At 39.2% G+C, this 23076-nt stretch overlaps 1 protein-coding gene across 1 annotated transcript in view; it reads left to right on the forward strand.

Annotated features, from left to right (window-relative positions):
• Positions 1–16: 16 nt before the first annotated feature.
• The window catches only part of RAB11FIP2 (RAB11 family interacting protein 2 (class I)), a 38628-nt gene continuing 15568 nt past the window's right edge, over positions 17–23076 (forward strand). Inside the window, exons 1-3 of the mRNA XM_012723873.1 lie at positions 17–637; positions 5752–6194; positions 6891–7359. Of these exons, the coding sequence (XP_012579327.1) occupies positions 288–637; positions 5752–6194; positions 6891–7359 (1262 nt within the window). The 5' untranslated portion in view covers positions 17–287. The remainder of the gene's footprint in view (positions 638–5751; positions 6195–6890; positions 7360–23076) is intronic.

Here is a 23076-nt window from a genome sequence, read left to right on the forward strand (position 1 = left end):
AGCTGCGGACGCCAGCGCGGGGCCCAGCGGGAGGCCTGGACGGCGCGGCCGGGTGATGGTGGGCCCCTGTGCTGCTCCGGACGAAGGGGACCCCCCCACCGTCGGCCGTGCCGCCGGGCTGCCCCAGTGGGGCGTCTTGACCTCGTCCTCGGGAAGTTGGGTCGCCTGAGTTTGCCCGTCTCAGCCAAGTGCCCTTAGGATGCAGGGATTAAGGCTCTAGGCTCCCCGCCCCCTGGAGGGGCTCGGCCGGCGCTGGGGAGCTGGGTGCGGAGAGCAGGACGGGAAAGATGCTGTCCGAGCAAGCCCAGAAGTGGTTTCCGACCCACGTGCAGGTCACTGTGCTCCAAGCCAAAGATCTGAGGGCAAAAGGCAAAAGTGGCACCAATGACACGTACACTATAATTCAGCTGGGCAAGGAAAAGTACTCCACCTCTGTGGCCGAGAAAACCCTTGAGCCTGTCTGGAAGGAAGAGGCCTCTTTTGAGCTCCCGGGACTGCTAATGCAGGGCAACCCAGAGAAATACATTCTTTTCCTCATAGTGATGCACAGGTCCCTGGTGGGCCTGGATAAGTTTTTAGGGCAGGTGGCAATCAATCTCAATGACATCTTTGAGGACAAACAGAGAAGGAAAACAGAGTAAGTTCCGGCGTTTATTTCGAATTTGGGGGCGCTTACCTATAACTTAACTGATGGGTTTTCTGTTCTTGGGAATAATTTGTACACCTGGGGCGTTGGTGTTTGGACTGAAAGGTGACCCAGTTTTAAGCACCATCTCTGCATGAATCTGGAGAAAAATAGTTCACATTTTTAACTGCAGTCATTAGCGATCCATTACTCTTTCATTCTGTTTGAGGTAAACTCGTTAAATAATTGAGTATTTGGCACTGGATTTTACATAAATTAACATTCTTTCTCTACTGTAAGGGCTGGATCACAGTGCTGACCAAATAAAAGGACATCCATGTCGATTGGTCCCATATTTTCAGAAAATTAAATCTCCCACGCGATGCCACATGTATATGTGTGTTGAACTCTGAAGCTGTCCAAAGATAAGTTTCGAAATTTAGAACTCACTGTTTCATTTCAGCATTACAACCACAGTTGGCGGCATGGTAGCTCAACCATTTTTTAGGGACAGTATGACTTGATGGAGGGTAAAAGTTTTGAAAGTGTGTACAGACATCCTCAACCATGAATACACTTTTTCCTTTGAATAGTCATTATATATATAATACTAGTGTATTATTTCAGAATGGTTCTTGCAAAACCAGTATGTGTAGACCATAAAAAATGTTGTTAGAGACAGTGATTAAACTCCTGTGATGAAATGATTTCCTGACATTTTCCAGGAAATGCAACCTTTGCAATGACTTTCAAGCTTAAACTAGATACATTCTAATTTTAAAAAATCATGACATAAATTAACACTAGATCATTATGTCTCTAATTGAAGAAAGTGTTTTCAGAGATAAAAAATACTATGTTCTCACTTCTTTAAAGTTATGTTATTTCTAGTCTGAGATGGATGGAAGTATGGAGAGAACTATAAGTTGATTTTATGAACTGTAAACTTTGAAGTGTATTGTAACTTCAAATTTCATACTGTGTCTGCGGTACCTTTAATGTTAATTTCTTTATAGATCTTCCTACAAGCTTCTCTTGGAGTTTTTGTTTTCATGAGTTTTTTTCATTAGGTCTTTATGTAAGACTTAATATATGTTAAGATAAAAGAGTAGTGAGATTAATACTAGGACTGTAAGTGGAAAAATAGTAAATATTTAAACTAACTGAGAAAATGTCACTATAAAATGGAGAAAAAGGTTTAAAGAAATGTGAAGCTAAATATATATATCAGTCATTTTAATAGAACTGTTTGGTACTTACAAAGTGACATTTGGTTTCCTCTGAGGAGTTCTTCACCAAAACTTACAATAAAAAAATTGGTAAATACCAATTATTTTATTTGAAATTAATAACTTTGGGTAAAGTTAATACACAATGTTTTAAGTGTGTACTTTGAAGTATATTGTAACTTCAGATTTCATACTGTGTCTGCAATTCTTTTAATGTGAGTGGATGATATTTCCAGGCCTCTGAAATGCAAACTTCTAGAGTGAAAGTAGGCCCCACTGTGACCCCAAAGAGTCTAAGGATGAGGTCAGCTTGTAAAGTTTGTTTTTGTTTTACTCCCTGACTTTGGCAGCATCACACTTGCAATAAATTTGGCTTTAAGCAACATACTAATAGTGTAGTTTCTCTACTGGAGGGTTCTATTGGCTACTATCTACAATTGATTAAACCTTTTTTGGGGGGGAATGCTTTTAAATATTATCAGCAGGACTGGTGATGTTATTGCATTCAAAGTGATTTTCCTGTGTTATTAAATCCCTACCATTTTCTTCTTTGTGGATAAATGGGGACCACATAGTTGATGAGATATCTTTATTGGTAATATTCCTCGTTTTTTAATATATTTAATAGTTTCCTTTTCCAGTACAGCTGTACATGTGGTACTTTAAGAGACAGACTTGAGCCACCGGTGTATTGCAAGAAAGATATTTAATATTCTGCACAGCGCTGCACCTTGTCAGCATATTCCCAAGTGCTTTGTAGAAAACTGGTATGGGCCAGGAAGGCTGCCAGCTGATTTTGAAGTCCCGGGAAACTGCTGGGTGTGACGCTTTTTACTTTTGACACCGAGGACAAGTATTTACAGCTTGTTTTCCAGTTGTGTTATGACAGGTGAAGAAGTGTGACAACTAAAACTGATATCTTACCTATGTTTGTCCCTTGAAATGAAATGCTTATGTCTCCTCTCCCACCCCCATTTAACTGGAGAGGTGAGGGGGAGGACCTGAGGCCAGAGCACTTTGAATGCTGCATGGAAAGAGAACTTCTGTATCTCCCACTTTAATGGGTGTCTGGGTTGGTTCTGGCAGGAGATTTAAGGGACTAATACGGTGTTTAATAATAGAATGGTAAAATCGTTCGTGCTGTTATGTAATATCTATTGATTTTTTTTTTTACCACATAAGTGGGTGATTTTTTTTTTTTTTTAAATGCTCATGAAAAGTAATAACATCAGAGTCCCTGGAGTTAGGTATGACTCCAACACATGCAGCGTTTAAGACCTGTGTGTGCATCCTTGCGTGCACCTGCGTCCTGGCCTCTGGCACCCTCACTGCCAATCTTGTCCCATTTCTGACCACACAGCACCAATTGCTTGGGAATAGTTCCCACATGTGTGGTGGTTTTGAACATGGACCTGTGCCCACTAAAAATTGAACAGAGGCCATGTACAGTTTAAATCCAGCACGCCAGAGGTGAAAAAAAAAAAAAAAGTCAGCATTAATCCTCTAAGCTTCAAATGCTATGTCTTCATTTTATCTTTTTGAAGCCTGGGAAAACAAGTGCTATCTCTGGAATGATTCTTGAAGGTCTCGTTAAGACTTCCTTACTATATCATTTTCAAATAGAGCAGTGAAAGTTATTTACATGCCAGTATTTTAAATGAGTACATTTGTTAAAGTTCTTTGTGGTTTTTCTTTGGGGGAGAGGGGTGGGAAATGCTCTAGTTACAGTTTGTATTCTGACACTGACTTGCAGTTACTCCTGAAAGCTCTCGGGAGTCTTTAGTGTTCTTACCAAAAAAAAAGTAGTGTGGCACATACACAGTAATAGAGTTGTAACTTGGTGGTTTTAAGAATATACTTCTAGAGACAGGAGTTTAATAAATGCTTATTTCTTGCGAGGCAAACTGCCTTCAAGGAGTTTGTACTCTAGCAATGGAAAACCACACTGCCAGTTTGGTCCTCCCTTCTCCTGAGAAATAGTGTCCTGAAGACCCGCAGTTGTGCTTTGTTTAGCCTTATTAGCATATGTGCTTCGTCAAGTATGAAAGAACTACTTTCATGCAGATGTTACCCATCAATTTGAATTTGTTTTCCTTATTGACTTTAATCTGACTTGGGGAAGTTACTATTCTCTGTTCTTCAATTTCCTTATCTATGACTTGAGATTGTTAAAGTAAATGATTTATTTGGTTTTACCTTTAAAATTCTGAGTTTTGATTATCTACACCCCCTTCCACTTATTGGCTGTTGGCTAAATTTTTTCCAAACATTTGCTTTGATTTGTCATGCATATAGGATTCTGTGTGCTTGGGTTTTTGTTTTGTTTGATAATTTTTGCAGAGTGTATGTACCATCATGCGAAGTATTTCCTCCCCATTGAAAGTAACCTTTTTCCAAAATTGAGTTAATAATAACTGGTGTGAAGCTCTTTCATTTCCAAGCTTTTCCATTATCAGTGTCACAATTACGTAAGTTTGGCTATGAGCAATTCTCTTAATATTGTCTCCCTGCAGATTTAATAAACTGTTCCATGGAGTTTATTGTTGCCACTTCTTATTTTTAGTTCCCATGTCTTCAAATTTCACTATTTGTCTCATTGAGGGATTTTTTCAGTTCAGGGTCTCAGGTTAATGCGCTCTATTATACATTATTCTGTTTTGAAAAGTTGCTTGAATTGCTCCAAGAATTTAAGAAAATACCTGCAGTGTGTTACCGGTTAGGATATAGCTGGTACGTGATTGTGTGCCAGTTTCTCTCCTGCCTGGAAAGGCATGTACACCAGTCTTCTACTTGGTGTATTGTAAATGCACGTTTCTGGCACATCCTTTTGCTAACAGCCAGAGAAATAACCAATGTAAAATTAGACTGGGATTCCTGTGTAGCTAAGAAAACTTGCTGCGCTTGATTAGCGCTCTACTGTAACAATAACCTGTCTGTAGGAAAGAAATTATGCCTCATTGTCAAGTAATGTGAAAACGTCAAAACTCGGTGGTCCAGGCTTGGTTTTGCAGTTTGGGCTGTTTGTCCTGTGACTGACCACTTGTGACACTGTCAACTGGAGAATTTCTCTTGGATAAAAATAAATAAAACCAAAATAAACTTTACGGCTTTAGACATCTTTTAAAAATGGGCATGTCACACATGGATTGACTAAAATCAATTGAATATTTTTTATGTGGTATTGTCCGGTAGCAATAGTAAATGAAGCAGATAGTTTCTAACAGGAAGCATTTATGCGTTTTATTCATCATTGTGTGTCTCTTCTTGCACTTTGCGTATTTTGCATGTTTCATTCAGGAAATGTCCTTGATCTGTTTTATATGAACCTCAGTTACATTCTTGCAGCTTTCATGGTTAGAGAACTACATGTGGTAGTCTCCAATATTAATAAAATTCTTTTAATAATTTTCACAGGAGAAATATTTTGGGCTAGGGACTAAATATTTCTTATTTCATTAACATGTGGTCATTATTTGTGATCATCTTCTTCTAGGACTCAAAAATAGATTATGGTAGTGAATTCTTTCAGCCTCTGAAATATTTAATGTTAAAATACGTTGTTAGGCCACTAACAAGATCTACCCCAGATGGAGATATTATTGTTGATAAGAATTTCTCGGGTTGATTTTCAAGTCATGCGATAAAAGATTATCTAAAGACCTTTCCAACATGTGGAAGACCTGTTCTTTCAGTGTATGTCACATCGCAGAGAGAGTACTCAGCTTTGTAAATTAAGCGATGAATAAAACCAGAGTGCCTGGCTGATGAGTTCTGAGCCAGTCTTGCATTGCCTTGATGTGTAGAATAGTAGTTTTTCAAAGTAGCTATTTGTATATAACAAAGCTTAATATCCTCTCATCATTACATGTTACAGCCTATTTTTTCCTTCTCTTAAAGGTGGTTTAGATTAGAGTCCAAACAAGGAAAAAGAGCCAAAAACAGGGGTGAGATAAAGGTCAACATTCAATTTATGAGGAACAATATGACAGCAAGCATGTTTGACTTATCCATGAAGGACAAGACAAGATCTCCTTTTGCAAAATTAAAAGATAAGATGAAAGGCAGAAAAAACGATGGAACATTTTCTGATACGTCTTCAGCAATCATTCCAAGTTCTCACATACCTGATGCCAATACTGAATTTTCAAGTGGTGAAATACAAATGAAATCCAAACCAAAAAAGCCTTTCCTTTTGGGTCCTCAGCGACTCTCATCAGCACATTCAATGTCTGATTTAACTGGGGCCCACATGTCTTCTGAGAAACTGAAGTCTGGCGTCATTGGTCAAACACATCTTCTGGGCCGCCAGATCGATTCCTTTGGAGCAGTTCCAGAAGGTGGTAAGTGACACTTTCTTTCTGGTTGTATTGTCAGTAGTCTGAGCTACCCTTGTCGTTTCTGAAGTTTAACTTGCAGAGTTAGGAAATAAAAATTGCTGTGCCTGGTTGTATTTTCAAAACGTGCTCATCTATTTCTTGATTGCCTGCTATATTCCAAAATGGCAAACCCATTGGTGGTGGAACTTGTCTGCATCCCGAATTGTATTTAAATTGTTAAATGATAATAAAAAAGAGGCCTAGTCTTCTTTGTGGCTTTACTGCCTTTTTTTTTTATTAAAAAAAACAGCTATTTCTTCTCTCTCAAAATTCTGATGCACAAATGAATATACCATCCCATCAGAACATTCCTAGAAAAAACCTTTTATTTTCAGAAGTAAAAGTAAATTTAATGCTGCTGATGAAAAAATATCTGAGAATTTATAGCATTATCACGCGAAGCAGTGATATTATAACTGACATGGTTTTTATGAGCTGAATAAATTACTGATTGTCTCACAATGTATTGTTAATAACCTACATACTTCAGACACCTATACCTTAGCATCTTAAGATTGTTTTCTTTGATTATTTTACAGGTTAATACCTTTAAATAGCTAATTGCTCTCATTCTAAAAGCAGCAGTATGCACACAAAATGTGTCAAATAGTGTGATGTAATGTGTCACTGATTATGTACTAACTACAAAATTGTTTGCAGGAAGTCTCAAATCACCACACAGAAGAACATTAAGCTTTGATACTTCTAAAATGAACCAACCTGACAGCAATGTGGATGAAGGTGAACCCTCTTTTGGAAGACAAAACGACCCATTTACAAATGTGACTGCTTCATTACCCCAAAAATTTGCAACACTGCCAAGGAAGAAAAACCCATTTGAAGAAAGCACTGAATCATGGGACAGCGGCATGAATTTATTTTCAAAACCAATTGAAGTAAGGAAAGAAAGTAAAAGAGAGAAAAGGGAGAAAGTCAGCCTCTTTGAAAGAGTGACTGGAAAAAAAGATAGCCGGAGATCTGATAGACTTAACAGTGGGGGATCGGATAGCCCATGTGACTTGAAGTCGCCCAATGCATTTAGTGAAAGTCGTCAGGGCTATTTTGATTATGAGTCAACTAATCCGTTTACAACAAAATTCAGGGCTTCAAATATAATACCATCTTCAAGGTAAGCTTAACCCTCTGCTGTTTTGGAAACATTTAAAGGAGATCCCTCCTTTAAACATTTGACTTTTGAATTCCTTTTATTTTACTTGAAAGGAAAAGTTCTTATTTTTATAATTAATTATGGTGCTTGGCAACATTGTATACATTCTTGGAATTGATCTAGAAGGGTAAAAGATTCTCAATCCCTACCCTAGTCTGTTGCTACTTAAGGCCAACTAGAAACACACTGAACTAATGGAGAGTTTTCAGCATAGTTTTCAGTGAGACGTGAGCATGACCCGCTAGTGGGTGTTCATTCAAACCAGAAATTTAGGTAATATGTTGTTTCTAGATGTGATTTTTCCGGGGATTAGTTTGTAGACCAGTGCACCAGTAGTGGCCCATAAACAGCTGTAGAATGCCAGGTTCACTTCAGTATCAGTGGTTTGGGAGGTGGTAACTATCCTTATTAAATGACTATTTGGAAGTATGTTGTTTCTTTATGTGAATGTTTATTGGAATTCAGTGACCCTTGTGGCTCCTCTAAGTATATTGAAGATTGTGTGGTGATTTATAGGCATAATCATTATCATGATAAAGGTTAGATTTTTAAAACCTGAGTGTTTTTGTTATGGTATGTTTCTTATTCCTTTAGTACAAATAGGAGCTATGCACATTTCATTAAAATTATGGACTTTGTAGAAGTGGAAGGTGGAATAGTTGAGTAAGGAAACCTCAAGCAGAGAAGTAGGTGTCAACATTTATTAGAATTTCAAGGACTTACAGAAGAGGGTGGTCAGAAGCTTGCCTTGGTACTCCAGGTTTCCTCCAGGCATTAATGTACAGTGTGCAGATCTGATGTGGGACTCCTGGCCTGGTGGCTCTGGCTCTAGCCCTCTGAAACTCCATCTTGGAAACAAGGCCAATAATAGCCCCCCTTGACAGGACTGGGTGACCCCACAGGGAACTCATAGATGCTGACTGCTGTTAATATTGTTGCAAGGTGTCATGTCATCTTTTGTTCAAAACAGTGCTTTGTTTTTTCCCCACTATAAACAGATTACATTAAAAATTATCCTTTTAGCTGGGCTCTCCCACCTCTCTTCTAATTTCCTAATGACATGTTAAAACACGCATTTACATTTTTCAGAGGGAAGTGTGTATTTTTTTTTTGTCAGTGGGTATTTGCTATGGCTTTAGAAATGTTCAATTTTCTTAACAGACTACGTGCCAAAGAAACACGTTTTTATCATCTGGTACTAACATTTTATTGAAAAATCCATAGTTTGGATGCACTATTTCCATTTTTTTAATATTTTACATAGTGTACTTCACATTTTGCATTTTTAAGCCCTAAGTCACAGAGGTAAGTAGAAATTTATTTGTTTTTAGTGAACTTTTTTTGAAGATTGCAAACTCAGAGGTAGCTTACAGATTGGCTTTAACACTGTTGCCCAAAGGAAAGCAAGAAACCATGAAAGAAAATGCTGTTGCTGAATTGTAGCATGATATGAAAAATAAATGTTTCAGGTCTTTAATCAGTGTGTACATGGGCTATATATATATATATATATATACATACATATATATACATATATATATATGTATATATTAGACTGCCCTGAGTAGTGAGTGTGATGTTTTGCCAGATTCAGGGTGGTTTGGTTTTGGGTAATTTCAATATTAATACTCTATCAAAATTAGAACTATTTCATTTATTTAGAACTATTTCATGGTTGCATAAAAAACGGGCTTTTTAATTTAAGACTCCCTTTTAATCATGAGATGCAAGATAGAAGGACAGAAACATATTTAGATTCCTGGGAAGTTATGCTCCCTTTTTGTGTATCATACCATCTTTGTGGTAAATGTCAGACATTTGCAGTAAAAAGTAGCTCTAATTAGTCATACAGAAAGAAGTATTGTATATAAGAGATCTAGGAGGGGAGTGCAGTTCACTTTTGGAAAACACTGTCTTGTGAATTTGAAAGGCGATAATGGAGGGTATCTAGTCTGGTAACAGTGCATTTCTACTCTCCTGATTCTCACCCTCGCTTTTATGGGACACCTTAGATTTCTGACATTAACAGCCAAACCAAATGCACTTTCGAAGCTTGAGACTCACATCATTAGGACACATGCTATACATTGTTTTTCTTCCAGTCATGATAAATAGATCTCTTTACCATGTGTCCTGACTCTTGGGCCAGTAGTCTGTGAGAATGCTGAGCAAAGTCAAGGCTGAAATGTAAGCTGGGAACTGATTTTGTTGTCTGTGCGTGAACTGGCTCACCTGGGGCTGCAGGTGCACAGGAACCAGATTGTCGCCCTCTGAGGGAAGAATGTGCGATTAAGCTAGAGAATTGTCTTTATGCCAAAAAATACTAAGTACTAAGGAATACTTTATTAAAAGTGAGTTTTAATTTTTTAATGTGTGTGAAGTCCACCCGAAGAAACTAAATCATAAAAAATACTGCTGTTGCTTCTGTTTTTGGAACAGGTCCTCTGGTCTTACGTAAACCAGTAGAGGAAATGAGTTATGGTTTTTGTTGGGTTGCTTCAGCGAAGAACAGGGCTCTTTGAGATACTTTTCTCCACACTTTGCACTCTACAGTCCCCTTCCTCTTGCCCACCCCTCTGCGTGGAGCCTTTCCTCCACTGCAGGAGAGGTCCCTTTGGGGCAGCATTTTCTTCCCAGTCTTTTTGTGCCCCTGGCACCATTCACTCATGGCTCAGCTGCCTTTTACTCTCCCATGACCATGTGCATCGGGAGGGCAGGGCTGGCATTTCATTCACTTCTCTGCCCTTGGTTTCCAGCTTGGTGCTGGAGGTGATAGATGGTCAGAAAAACATTGTTTGAGACCGCAGTGTAGCAGACAAGTTTCCGAACGTGCTGCTTTCAGCCCACTGGCCTCCTGCTTCAAGCCTAGTATGGACTGTGAAGATCTCTCTGGAAGACTGGAAAACAGATTCAGAAAGGTCGACGTGTACATTTTTTATGTCCAACTAAGAATTGTTGAAAATCTAAATATGTTTTGTAAAGAACTATACCATTTAATATTTATACCCTAAATAGCATATTTTTCTGTGTTAGTTAACTATTGTAATAAACAACTTAAGATCTCAGTGGCTTGTCATGTAAAAATTTATTGCTCCTTGTCATAGTCTTAATTTATTGAGATGGGAGACGTAGTCACTCAGGAACCATGTTCCTTTCTTCTTGTGATGTCACATGTGACTGCCGGCACCATGCAACAGGGAAAAAGTGTGAGCCCTTTCCAGTCATCCTTATCTCCAGGCCTCATGGTGGATCAGACTACTGCCCCAGCTTTGTGCAGCCTGTGAAAAATAGAGTTCAACTAGGACCCAGAGAAAACTGCACTAGGGCTTGGGAGTATAAATACAGTGGGCCCGGTTCTAAAAAGAGAGAATATTGTGTAATTCTTGTAATTTTCAGGAAAATGTTTGGTTGCTTTTTGGTATTGAACTGTTTGCGTTTTGAGTTTGCTGCTACTCTTGATTTTTAATTACAAATTATAGGTTTTTTTTTTTTTTTTAAAGATTTATTTATTTGTTCATACAGAACTGGGGTACAGGCCAGGGGCTCAGGGGCGGCGAGAGGCTTCACCAGAGACAGAGTGGGGAGCAGAACAGGCAGATCGACGAAGTACACTGCTGAGGAGAGCAGCGGGCGGGTCAGGAGAGGTCTGCCGCGCTCTGTGGTCACCTCCGGGGCAGGCGGGGATCGAACTCATGCGGAAGTGGCTTTAGCTTCTCAGTGCTGTGCTTTAACCCGCTGCGCCACCAGGGAGGGCCAATCATAGGTATTTTATCATTATCAGTTTGCTGTATAGTTAACCCAGCAAGTTGTTATGTCGTGCTTTTTTTGCATCAACAGTAAATAATTTTACAAAATAAGCATAGAGGATGTGTTCTAGATCGTTTTCAAGTCTTGGGTAACACTGGGCTGGTTTTCCACTGGACGTTGGAAATGGGGGTAAGGGCTTCCAGATTCTAGATTTCTTTTTACAGTATGCACAGCTAGGGCCTCCAGTTAAGTGAGGACACGTGACCAAGAGTGAACGTACCAAAGAGCTAATGGTAGAGGTGTACCCTACTTCCAGGTGTGACCCTGAAGCAACAGCTTCCACGTCTGCCCGCATGTGGCCTCTTGCTCCAGACCAGGCTGACTAGCGTGTGGACCTAATGTAGCTGGCTGCCAGTTTTTGTAAATATTTGATTCGAACGCAGGATACCCTTTTGTTTGTGGCTGCTTTTGTGCTGTAGTGGTAGAGTCGAGGCTGGATGGTCTGCAAAACCAAAGCTAATTTGGCCTTACACAGAAATGGTTTACTGAAGCAACTGTCTTTTAGCTGAATGGAGACTCCTGAGAAGGACAAGAAGCCTTTGTTCTGAGCGCACGAGGCAGACCACCTACCCGGGAATTCCTGATTGAATTAGAACCATTGTACTTTCTACATTTATTTATGAGAACTTAGCATTGTTATTAAACATTTAGGTCACTTGGACCATATACATAATACCTTTTATTCTGTTTAAGAAAGCCTCGTTCAAAACCAAAACTTAAAAACCACTGATGATCAAGACCAAATGTAAATTCTTCTTTCTACTTTTTCTAATTTTCAGGGTTTATTCTAGTATTTTCTTAACGGTGCAACTTTTCTTTTACTTTTCCTCATCAATCTGATCAGTTAATTTTCCCACTGCTTCTCTTTATTGGAGGCCCTTGCAAGCGTTGCCAACCGCATTTCTTGGCTCAGCTGTGGAGTACGCTCTTGACTGATTTGCGAATAGCCCGTGCTTCCGCTCATTGACACCAAGCACTTGCATTCATTCTTTCTTGGTCAATAACATGATGTGTCCCTTCTTTCAGTCTCTGCTAGTATAGAACAGAGCGGCTGCATGTTTATGTGTCTACTCTTAGTTTCCCTAAGTAGTCTATATATGTTAACAGCTGTGCTGAATCAACTCTTCCTTTGTGGGTGTCCCTCAACACTTAGATCAGTGTGTCCCCAGTGCTGATCAAGGGCTCCTAGGGATTTTTTAAAACGATAGTTTGTTGGTCTCACCACAGCCTGAATTAAAACCTTTGGTGAATGGGTCCTGAAATAAACATCAGCATTTTAAAAAGTTCTGTTAAGTTTAAAACTTACTGATCTAAATTTTGCATAGTTGAATGGGCAGCCTAGTGACATCATTTACTTATAGGCCTGAAGTCAGGGGGCACAGTAAGGTGGTGAGTGTGGCTGAAACATCTAGTGAGGAGTAAGGTTTGGCAGAATAACCCAGGCGCGGCAGAGTCGCAGTGGGCACTGAAGACTGGACACATGTGCCTGTCGGTTTCTCAGGATTCAGGTAAAACCTCGGCATTAGTGGTGATGAGCACCGGCGGAAAGAGCAACTGATTTGTATGTTCTTTCCAGTAAATCGAAGAGAAACTCTGATACCTATTCTATTTGCATAGAAGACTTGCAGACTGAAAAAGTCCTCCTAAGGAAATTCATTAAAATAAGGAAAGAATGTATTGTCTATTTACTTATTCTAAAATTTAAAAATATATTACTAGCAGTGTAAGCATGTTCTATATGATGAGCTAATGTTTGATGTGAGAAGGGCAGTTCATTAAAAATGAGCTTTAGGGAGATTTTTCAAATAAGATTTATTTATGCATACAAGAACTGGGGTGCAGGCCAGAGGTGTGGGGGTGTGAGAGGATTCACCAGAGGCAGAGTGGGGAGCAGAACAGGCAGATACACTGAAATCCACTGCTGAGGGGAGCAGCAGGCAAGACAGGAGGTCTGCTGTGCCCTGTGGGTCACTCCCTGGCCAGATGTCCAACTCCTGCTGCAGTGGCAGCAGATAGCTTCACAGTGCTGTGCTTAACCCTTAGCACCATCAGGGAGGCCCCAAAGGGGGAGATATTTTAACCAGAGAAATTTGTTTTGAAAACATCCTATTTGTGACTTGCAACAAAGACCACACCGCCCCTTCATTCTGTAGTTGTCAGAACAGTGGGGCACACTCTGCATTATCTGTAGTGACTTGATGGTATGTTTATAGAATTCTTCTAGTGTTAACTGATTTTATTAGAACGTGGCTGCCAATATTTTCATTTACAGTGTTTGCTGGGGAGCAGCCCATTGACTGGTCAGCTGGTGAACTTAGGCCAGGTAGTTCTGGGTTTTGGGTGGTACAGATACCATGTACATAAGATCAAAACCTCATATTCAAATCACTGAAATTTTATAACTGCCTGTCAGCACACCTTCGACTTGGGGGATCAAGTTGACCTTCTTCCTTCTTTCCCGCCTTCCTTAACCAGTCAATTCTTGTCTATAGTGGTATCGCACCTTCTGTAGAAACTACAAAAAAAGTGGCTACCTGGAATGTCTAATTGTGGTTCTGATTTTCACAAATCACTATGGGCCTATAAACCATGACTTATGAATTGTATACCTTGTTCATAAAAATTGATAGTGTTTATTGTAAGCTTACATTTTGATTTTTAAAAGTTATCTTAAACAAAAGGTTTAAAGAAAAGGTTCTAGTCATAGTTTTAAATGCCCTGTGTGGACAGTTTTCTTGCTGTACAAGTTTAAAGCTCTTTCTTTGGCATAATAAATGTTAAAATGGGTGCGGGTGATTTTAATAGCGATATTTATTTTTTTGTTTATATGTATCTAAGATTAAAAATAAATTGCCTGTTATTTTAGCAGGATCTAAATTTCTTACACAGGTAAGAAACAGAAAACAAAAACTTTTGAGATGATTTTTGGAGCCATTAATCGATTAGTTCCCAGGGACTTACAGACTGTATCTAGTGGAACAGTAACTGGGAACATGGAATATGTAGTGTGATTAGTTCCCTTAACACTAACTAGAACTTTTAGGCTTAACTCCCCAGATACTACTTGAAACTTTTTTACCCTTTGTCATCCTAATACTCATTATAATAGCTCTCATTAATTGGTGTATCTCCCAATGGGTTAATTTGCAGATACCAACCATGCCACCCTTTTGCTCAGTCACTAATGCAAATTGATATTTATAGACTTCAAAATTGAAAACAAAAAAAGCTCTGTAATAAAAAAAAGACAAATTTTCCTAAGTTGTTGTTTTTTATTTTGAGCCGAGAGATTGAGATGTAGAGAGATTCTATGAGAGAAGAAAACAAGCCCCCCCCCCAAAAAAAAAATTCAGAAAAACTACTGTAGGCTAATAAACTGATGTGAAAATTTCTCAATTTACAGCACTTGACAGGTGCTAAAAGAAAAGCATCTTTAATTTTAATGTGTTGTTAGGACCTCTTTAGAGAGACTGTACAAGTTATTAACAAGGTCCTCTGAGACAGGAGACGGGTAATTAACAAGACCTATGGAGATATAGTTTAGGTAATTAACGAGCTCTTAGGCACTGGACACAGGATAACACATAGCGAGTCCAATAGTTAAAGAGAACAGGTTGTTGTGATATGATCGAATACAAGATGGGGTATGTAAGTCCTCTTGAGGTTCCAGATAGGAGAGTATTAAGATTATATACCACTGACTCGAGTGCACTAATTTCTGTAAGTCAATATTTACATTTTTTGCTTAACTTTGAAGATAGATAGGAGAGGATTATTTCTTTGTAAAACCAAGTAGCAAGGAAACTTGCTCTCAGTAGAGTAACAGTCTTTACTAATTGCCATTAATAAATGTATATTTTGAGAAAAATGCATTTGAAAGACATACATTTTATGATTCTAATTGTTTAAAACACTATTATTTTTCTTTTTAACCTGTGGCCTGTAAAACTGGCCATTCCAAATTAGCGGTGGTCCCTTTATTCACTGCAATGCCATCAGGACTCGGCCCACGCTATTGCCTTCCCCGGCTGGTACACTGGTCCCTCTGGTTACTCCTGTGCTACTTGTGAGTCTGTTTGTGTGATGTTACCAATTTTAAATATTTGGCCCATTTATTTTCTATGTAGCCATGAAATTGTTGAGACCTGAGTTGAGTTTTGATTAAAAAATTCCTGCATTCAGCAAACTTTTTTAAAATAAAAGTCTGATTCACTAAAGAATATAAAACCTTTGCAATTCTTTTAATTCATTCCATTGCCTTCTCTATGTGGCCATCCAGCACACCAAGATGATTTTTTCCCAGATATCAGATCTGATGATCAAATGATATTTTCCTTTTTGTTATTTTTGGAATACTTACTGTATGTAAGGAAATCAGAAGGTACTAAGATAAAAATCTGGCTCTTAGAGCTTACAAAAGAGGCATATAAACATTAGGTCAGAATAACATGCTAGGGACTGGTCACCCATCACTTTTTTTTATAATGATTTTTTTTTTAAAGATTTATTTATACATACAGAACTGGGGTACAGGCCAGAGGCTCAGGGGGCATTGAGAGGCTTCACCAGAGCCAGAGTGAGGTGCAGAACAGGCAGATTGATGAAGTATACTGCTGAGGGGAGCAGTGGGCAGGTCAGGAGAAGTCTGCCGCGCCATGTGGTCTCCTCTGGGGCAGGTGGGAATCCAACTCATGAGGAAGTGGCTTTAGCTTCTCAGTGCAGTGCTTTAACCCACTGCACCACCAGGAACCATCACATTTTTAAGTATTGGAGGTTGGGGACAGGAGTGGGAAGGTGGAGGGAAGGAGGGAAGCTAGTTAGGAAGTTGTAATTGTTGAGGGGAGAGCTGGTGGAGGTCACATAGCTGTGAGGATGGAAAAGAAAGGAACAGTTCTGAGAAGTGTTCTCTAGGCTAAAATCCATAAGCCACTCGAGCCCTCTCCTCCCTCTCTCTCTCCATAAAAGATTGGTAGAGAGGAAATGAGGGTTGTTCCAATGATGAATCTTCACTGGTGCCTTAAATGGAATGACATACTATGTTGTAAGAATTATATTGTATCAATGTCAAGACTATAGTCTGAGTCAAACTTGGCATTTCTGTCCTGATGTCTTTTTTTTAAATGAGATATACTATCTTATTTTAGATACTTGTAATAGTAAATATGTTTTGTTTCAAGACAGGCAAATTAGTTTCAAAACAGTAACAGTTCTCAAGAGTTTTTTTTTGAATATGTAAACATCCTTAAGCTTCTTTGAATGTAAGAGTGCAAGTTTTTGTAACTGCTTATGGATTTATGCCTTCAGAGTGAGTTTATATCGTCACCAGTGGTTTTGTCTCTATTGGCAAAAACAACCCCTTTTGTTAGTTTCTCACTAAGAAAATAACTTACTTTCTACTTAACCCCTCTGTGTCTTCCACTTTTCCAAGCTTCCTGCTTCTTTGTAGAGAACACTTACTGTTAGGTCTTTGTGACCAAGTCACACTGTGATGTGTATTATTTTTCCCCATAGCAATAAAGCTTTAACTTTTGAAACATAGGTTCTGTATATTTACTATATGGTAGTAGTGTTACTTGCAGCTAGGGGGTTTTAAATAGTTGCTGGCAACAGCCATTAAAGCAGTTAGTTTATGAAATGGACTTTAATGATTTCCCTTATAATAGTTTCTAAGAATGTTGGAGCCACACAGTTGGCATTTGTCTTCTTGAACTTACATTTAAAGGATAGATTATTGCTTTCTGGTCTATGGCTACATGTAATATAGTATAATCTGTAATGAATAAGTATAATATGTAAATGTACTAAGTGTGTTACAATGTAACACGTAACTTTTATATTAGATATATCACACATCAAATAAAATTGCTTTTATGCATTTCATGTACTTATTTTAACTTAGAAATCTCCCTACTAAAAGTGCTAATATCACTTAAATAGCATTTGTATGAATTAGCTTGACTTTCAAAAGTAAAACAATTCAAATTCAACCTTTAAAATTGTTTTAACAAGCATGTGTGTAAATGCTTATTCCTGGGGTGGCTTGAAGGTAAGATTTGTAGAGGGCTGAAGTGTTACCAGCCACACCAGCTAAGCAGAGAGTTATACACAACGGCATATTGCACACAGAATGAACCACATGAACAGACCACAGTGTGCTGGAAATCAGGAGTGCTTCAAGGACGGGGCCTAGAGCTTGCTCTTGACCATTCAGTCTGTGGTTAAGTAGACAGTTATTTTAGTAAATAGCAAGAAAACTCATTTAGAAATGGTTGGAGGCATTTTGAAGGAGTAGTTTGTAAATAGTGACTTATACTATTACAAGCTAAGTACTTAGTAATTTTACCATTTCTTTTCTAGTTGGAGTCTTGGAGCTGTGCTCCCTGTCTGTCTTCCTGCCTGGTAGGTTCCTGAGGGGTGTGTTTGCCACTTTAGGCTAGTAGGCAGCCAATTAGTGAGCGCCCTGCGGTGCCTCTGCTTTAAGTATAATGATGTCTTTGTTAGGAGCCTGGGATGGGAATGAGGATGTCAATGGCATATTTTATTCACTCGAGGTGTCCAATGTATTTGTTTCATACACTCTCAAAGAAATTAAATGTCTCAAATAAGTTAAACATGGAAAATTACTGAACATAATTCACTATTTGATTCAGAACGTATATTTGATTAACTAACTTGTAACTTCCAAGGGTTTTGCAGAGTTAACATGAAAAGGCGAAGATAGTGGCAGAGGAATGTTCTGCAGGAGTGTAGTATAGGTACTCAGATTCTGAGTTCAGGCCTAGGACTCAGTATGGATTTGAGTTTATTGAATGCCGTATGCCTTTACCTGAGGTTTCTGAGGCTCATTTGTGTTTGACTGTAAAGTGGGGAGAAGGGCCTGGTGAGGAAGTGAAGGACTGTAATGCTTGTGGGATGCCCAGAGTGGTGTCGGCCACACAGTCCGAAAGTGGGAGCCTTGCTAGGATCTTACACCACATCTGCAGATTATATAACTGCAGCTTTAAACAAGTTAAATTATTTCCAAGTAATAATGTATTCCCAACCAAAAAACCCTTGATGAAGGTCGTATTTAAGAGCTTGTGTTATTTACTGACATTTGTCAGAAAATAATAAACTTGATTGTTTTTCTAGTTCTTTCTGATGTATGTTCAGTGATAATCTTCTGTGAAATAAACTAATTCACACTGAAATTCAATAAAAGTATTCCCTGTACTAATTAGAAAATTAATTTTATTATTTTGTAAGGCAAAGGCATAATCAAGGTTGCTATAAAATCTGATGCTTAGAAATTTTTATATCTAAATCATATGGACAGCATAGGGTAACTATCTCACAATAGATATTTCTAAGCTCACAACACAGAGCTCAGATAAGTTATTAAAGAAGGCATTTTGACATCTAGTAGGAAGAATAAATACTGTTTATGGAAAACTCCTCAATATTTCAGAAAGCCCTGCGGGAAAAGGGTCCCTGCCTTAGGAGACTCACATAAACACTAGTGTCTGTCCTTTCTAACCAAGAGTTGCTTAGTGTCTATTTCTTGTCAGAGAAAGTGCCTTCTTTTCTTTGTTTTCATCAAGCATATGGGATTAATTCAACTGGGGTCTTCACTCAAGCAAGGTTTTTAATATACCTGAAATAATATTAATTGTATTTCCAATGTTCTTTCATTCTGATTTGAAAAAATAAATATTCTGCTTTTAATAGAAAAAAGCAACATGTAGCCAGAATTTTAATATATTTTGGGGTCTTTATCAAGTTATTTTATGGAATAATATCTCTTGTGCTTACAGAGGTAGGTAGGTACTTTCAATGTCTTCTGCCTTCCATCTTTTAGTTAGTACATATTAGAATGACATTCTAAAATAAAAACATTTGTTGTAGAACAATGGATAATAAAGGATGGATAGAAATCCACCTGAACTTTTAAGTTCCAAGGAAATTCTATGCTTGTTGGTGATATATTTTCATATTCTAAGGGTACTAAAGAGAAGCTCGGTTTTAAAGTAGAGAAGAGCTTTTGAAATCTACAGGGCTGATGTTTGGACATTTGTGAATTGTTTGATTGGCATTCAAATAATTATTTCTTCACTGGCAAAAACTGGTAAGATAAACCTGAAAATCTGAATTTTTTTTTTTTTAGATTTATTTATTTATTCATATGGAACTGGGGTACAGGCCAGAAATGTGGAGGGTGAGAGGATTCACCAGAGACAGAGAGGGGAGCAGAACAGGCAGATCAACGAAGTACACTGCTGAGGGGAGCAGCAGGCGGGTCAGGAGAGTTCTGCCACGCCATGTGGATCTCCTCTGGGGCAGGCAGGAACTGAACTCATGCAGAAGTGGCTTTAGCTTCTTAGTGCTGCGCTTTAACCCGCTGCGCCACCAGGGAGGATCAATATTATATTCTTGATGAATATTAAATTCTTACTTTCCCAGATGTCTTTAAATCTTTAAATTTTAGGTCTTCCCCAACATCTTACCATTCATGATAGACAAATAATTAGGTCTGAATTTGCTGTCCATGATTTTTTGGTGTCACTGACCACAGGTTTTAATTGTCTTGCCTGTGAGATCTCTTAAAAATACCCTGTGAGAATATCAATAAGTAAATTGCTGTCAATGCCCATGGACGTGTGTGCTTTAGGTTCTTTTTTCCATCCAGTTATTTCTGGTGCTTGGCCATTCCCAGGAGAGAAAATGTAGTATTTTAATGTATGATGTCATTAATTTGATTTGGCACTGGATTCTTTGCTTTTTTCTAAAAAGTAAGGGAAAAAAACAAGATTGGGTTGTATCTTGCCTTGTAAGCTTTGTTTGCATGTATAGTAAGCATAAGTGAAATGTGCTTACAGATGTGTTTATTAGTGGACTCTTCGGACTCTTCAGTTTTAGGGCTTTTGTGAAGAAAATCATTAAAGAATCATTTAAAATCATTAAAGAATCATTTAAATTCTTTAAGTCTCTTTAACACAAATCCCTAAACAAGCATGTCTGTTTTTAGGACTTACCAGAAAAATCTCATTTTAATCTGTTACGTGGTCAGAATCACACATTGGTAAACCTGGCCCATATTGGATAAACTGGCAGTTGTATTGATTTTATTGAAACTTACTTTAATTCATATTGGCATTGTAGGTTTTAAAATAATTCTGTCTGAAAAAAATGGAACTGTCAGCTCTAGATATAAGCAATCTTTGTTACTCAGGAAAAACCATTTCCTCTGTTCTTGGGGGACTTGATATCTTGTTGCTAAAACTTGTATTGACTGACCGTGCGTTGGCTCAGTGAACTCTTAGACCAGTTTTTACTAACTTTTATTAAGTACCAGCTATTAATCTTTCAGCATACGTTTATTAAGCATCTGCCGTGCCCTCAGCATGGGTGCTAGAACCACAAAGATTAATGAAATATGGTTCTGTCCTTCAGGTAGCTTGTAGTAGTAAGGGACGGAGAATTCAGGGATTGAATTGCAAATTCTTCTACCACTTTCTTATTATGTTTTATATTTACTTTAATAAACTTTCTCGGTTACAGCAGATGTGAGTGGAAGGGGCAGAGACTTCCCACGTGTCCCTGCCCTCACACATGCGTGGCAGCCCCGCGAGTGTGGTACACTTGCTAGAACTGATGAACTACCTCGGTTACCATTATCACTCGAAGTAGACTTTTGGCTTCAGTCTGGGTGTTGCATATTTTGTGGGTCTTGGCAAATGTGTAATGATGTGTCCACCATTACAACGTCATATATTTTCAGCGTCCTGAGAATCCTGTGTCCTGCTTGTTCATCCTTTTCTTCCTGCAACCCTGGCAGCCCACAAAGCTTTTTACCGTCTCCATAGTTCTGTTCTTTCTGGAATGTCTGGTCATTGGGATCACACAGTATGTGGCCTTTTCAGATGGGCTCTTTCACTGGGTGATACAGTCTGAGGCCCCCCATGTTTTTTCATGACTTGATATTCATGTCTTTTTCAGCACTTGCTAATATTCCTTTGCCTGCACCCATTACTACAGTTAATCAGGTCACCTGCCAAAGGACATCTTGGTTCCTTTCAAGTTTTGTCAGTTTTGAATAAAGCTCTTACAAATGTTTGTGGGCAGGTTTTTGTGGCAGTGTTTTCAACCCTGTGGGTAATCATGCAGTGTGACCACTGCATCTTATGTAGGTTTAGTTTGTGAAGAAATCACCACACAGCCTTCTAAAGCGGCTGCCCTGCTCTCCCTTCCCACCAGCACTGCCGAGCGTTCTTGTTGCCTGCGTTCTCAGCATGGACTTTGCTCTGCACTGGGACCTTTCTGGTAGGTGTGTGACGGGCTCATGTTGTTTTAATTTGCATCTCTTTGGTGACCTGTCACGTGGAGCATCTTTTCATAGGCCTGTCATATGTGTGTCTTTGGTGAGGTGTTTGGTGAAATCTGGGGCTTAGTTTTTAATTGGGTTGTCTTATTGCTGAGTTATAAGAGTTCTTTGCATGCTTTGGATAACAATCTTCATCAAGTCAGTCTTTCACAAATGCTTTCTCCCAGTCTGTGACTTGCCTTTTCATTCTCTTGATGTTTTTTGTAAATATATTTTTTTAATTTAATGAAATAGACCTTATCCATTCTTTCTTTCATGGGTTATGACTTTGCTCTAGAAAGTTGTCTCCATATTCAAAGTTACCATGATTTTTTCCTGTGGTATCATTTAGGAGTTTTATACTTTGCATTACACTTAAGTCTGTGACCCCTTTTGAGTTGATTTTTTGTGAGGTCTGTATCTAGATTCATTTATAGACTTTGTATTTGGATACTGTGTTGCATACAAAACATTTTCATATTCATTTCTTTTAACTCTAATTCTCTGAACTAGGTGGTGGAATTTTCTGTGTCTCAATTAAAAAAATAAGAAATTCAGAACAGTTAAAGAGGTTGTACCTGGGTGTTGAGTACAAAGTCTGAAAAGATAAATTGCGTCAAATCCTGTTGGCTTTGGAAGCTATGCTTAGAAGTTTTGATATTATTCAGGAGGAAGTTAGAGGCCAGAAGTTTTTTGACAGGCGAATAATGAAGCTAGACTTGAACATTAGTACTCCATACCCAGCTGCGTGGTGTAGGCTGAATTGAACGGCAGACGGTAGCTGAGGCGGCTGCAGGCCTGCTGGCTGGCGGTTGTAAGGTCTTGTGCTCAGAAAGGTGGCAGTGAGAATCAGCAGCAAGGACGCAGTGGCTCTGGGTCCAGAGTCTGGATCGGGAGAATCTGGCAGCTTATCTAGGAGGCCTGCAAGCGGGAGGCTGGAAGCAGGGTCTCGGAAGCCTCACCCGTGGTGGCCAGGAGATGAGCTATTCTAGACTGGTTGTAGAGTGGTCTAACATAGGAGAGGGAGGCTATGGTGGGGGGCACAGGTTTATCATCAGTTCATCTGTGGGGGGAGGCATGTGAAGTCACCAGGCTCGCCGGAGAAAGGTCTGAGAACAGCAGGGAGCAATACCCAGTGTCGTCCCAGCTCAGTTGAAAAGAGGATGATGGCGAGGAGGAGCCATGGGAAGCCAAGGAGCAACTCCAGGCACCTCGGTGTCTCAAAGTGAAGGTCTCAGAAAGGCCTCTGGAGCTGAGAGGCTAGGGAATGAGCCCTTTGCCACAGTATGCTGGAGACCTTCATGGGGAAGTGGTGTGTGTCCATGACGGGGGAGGTGGTTCAGATAATAGGAAGTAAGTGAGGGCAGTCACAAAATCAAAGAAAAGTTAGATGGTGAATGTCTGAGGGACACTGGGCTGTGAATATGCCCTGGCGAGAGAGGCGGGGATGGCCATGCATCCACACAGCCTGTCCTGCAGGCGTGAGGGCGTGGAGAGGCCGGCTGTGAGTGGTCAGCTGGGATCACGTGGTC

The sequence above is a fragment of the Condylura cristata genome, unplaced genomic scaffold (assembly GCF_000260355.1).
Source record: "Condylura cristata isolate star-nosed mole 26May11 unplaced genomic scaffold, ConCri1.0 scaffold00011, whole genome shotgun sequence".
In the NCBI taxonomy this organism is placed as follows: domain Eukaryota; kingdom Metazoa; phylum Chordata; class Mammalia; order Eulipotyphla; family Talpidae; genus Condylura; species Condylura cristata.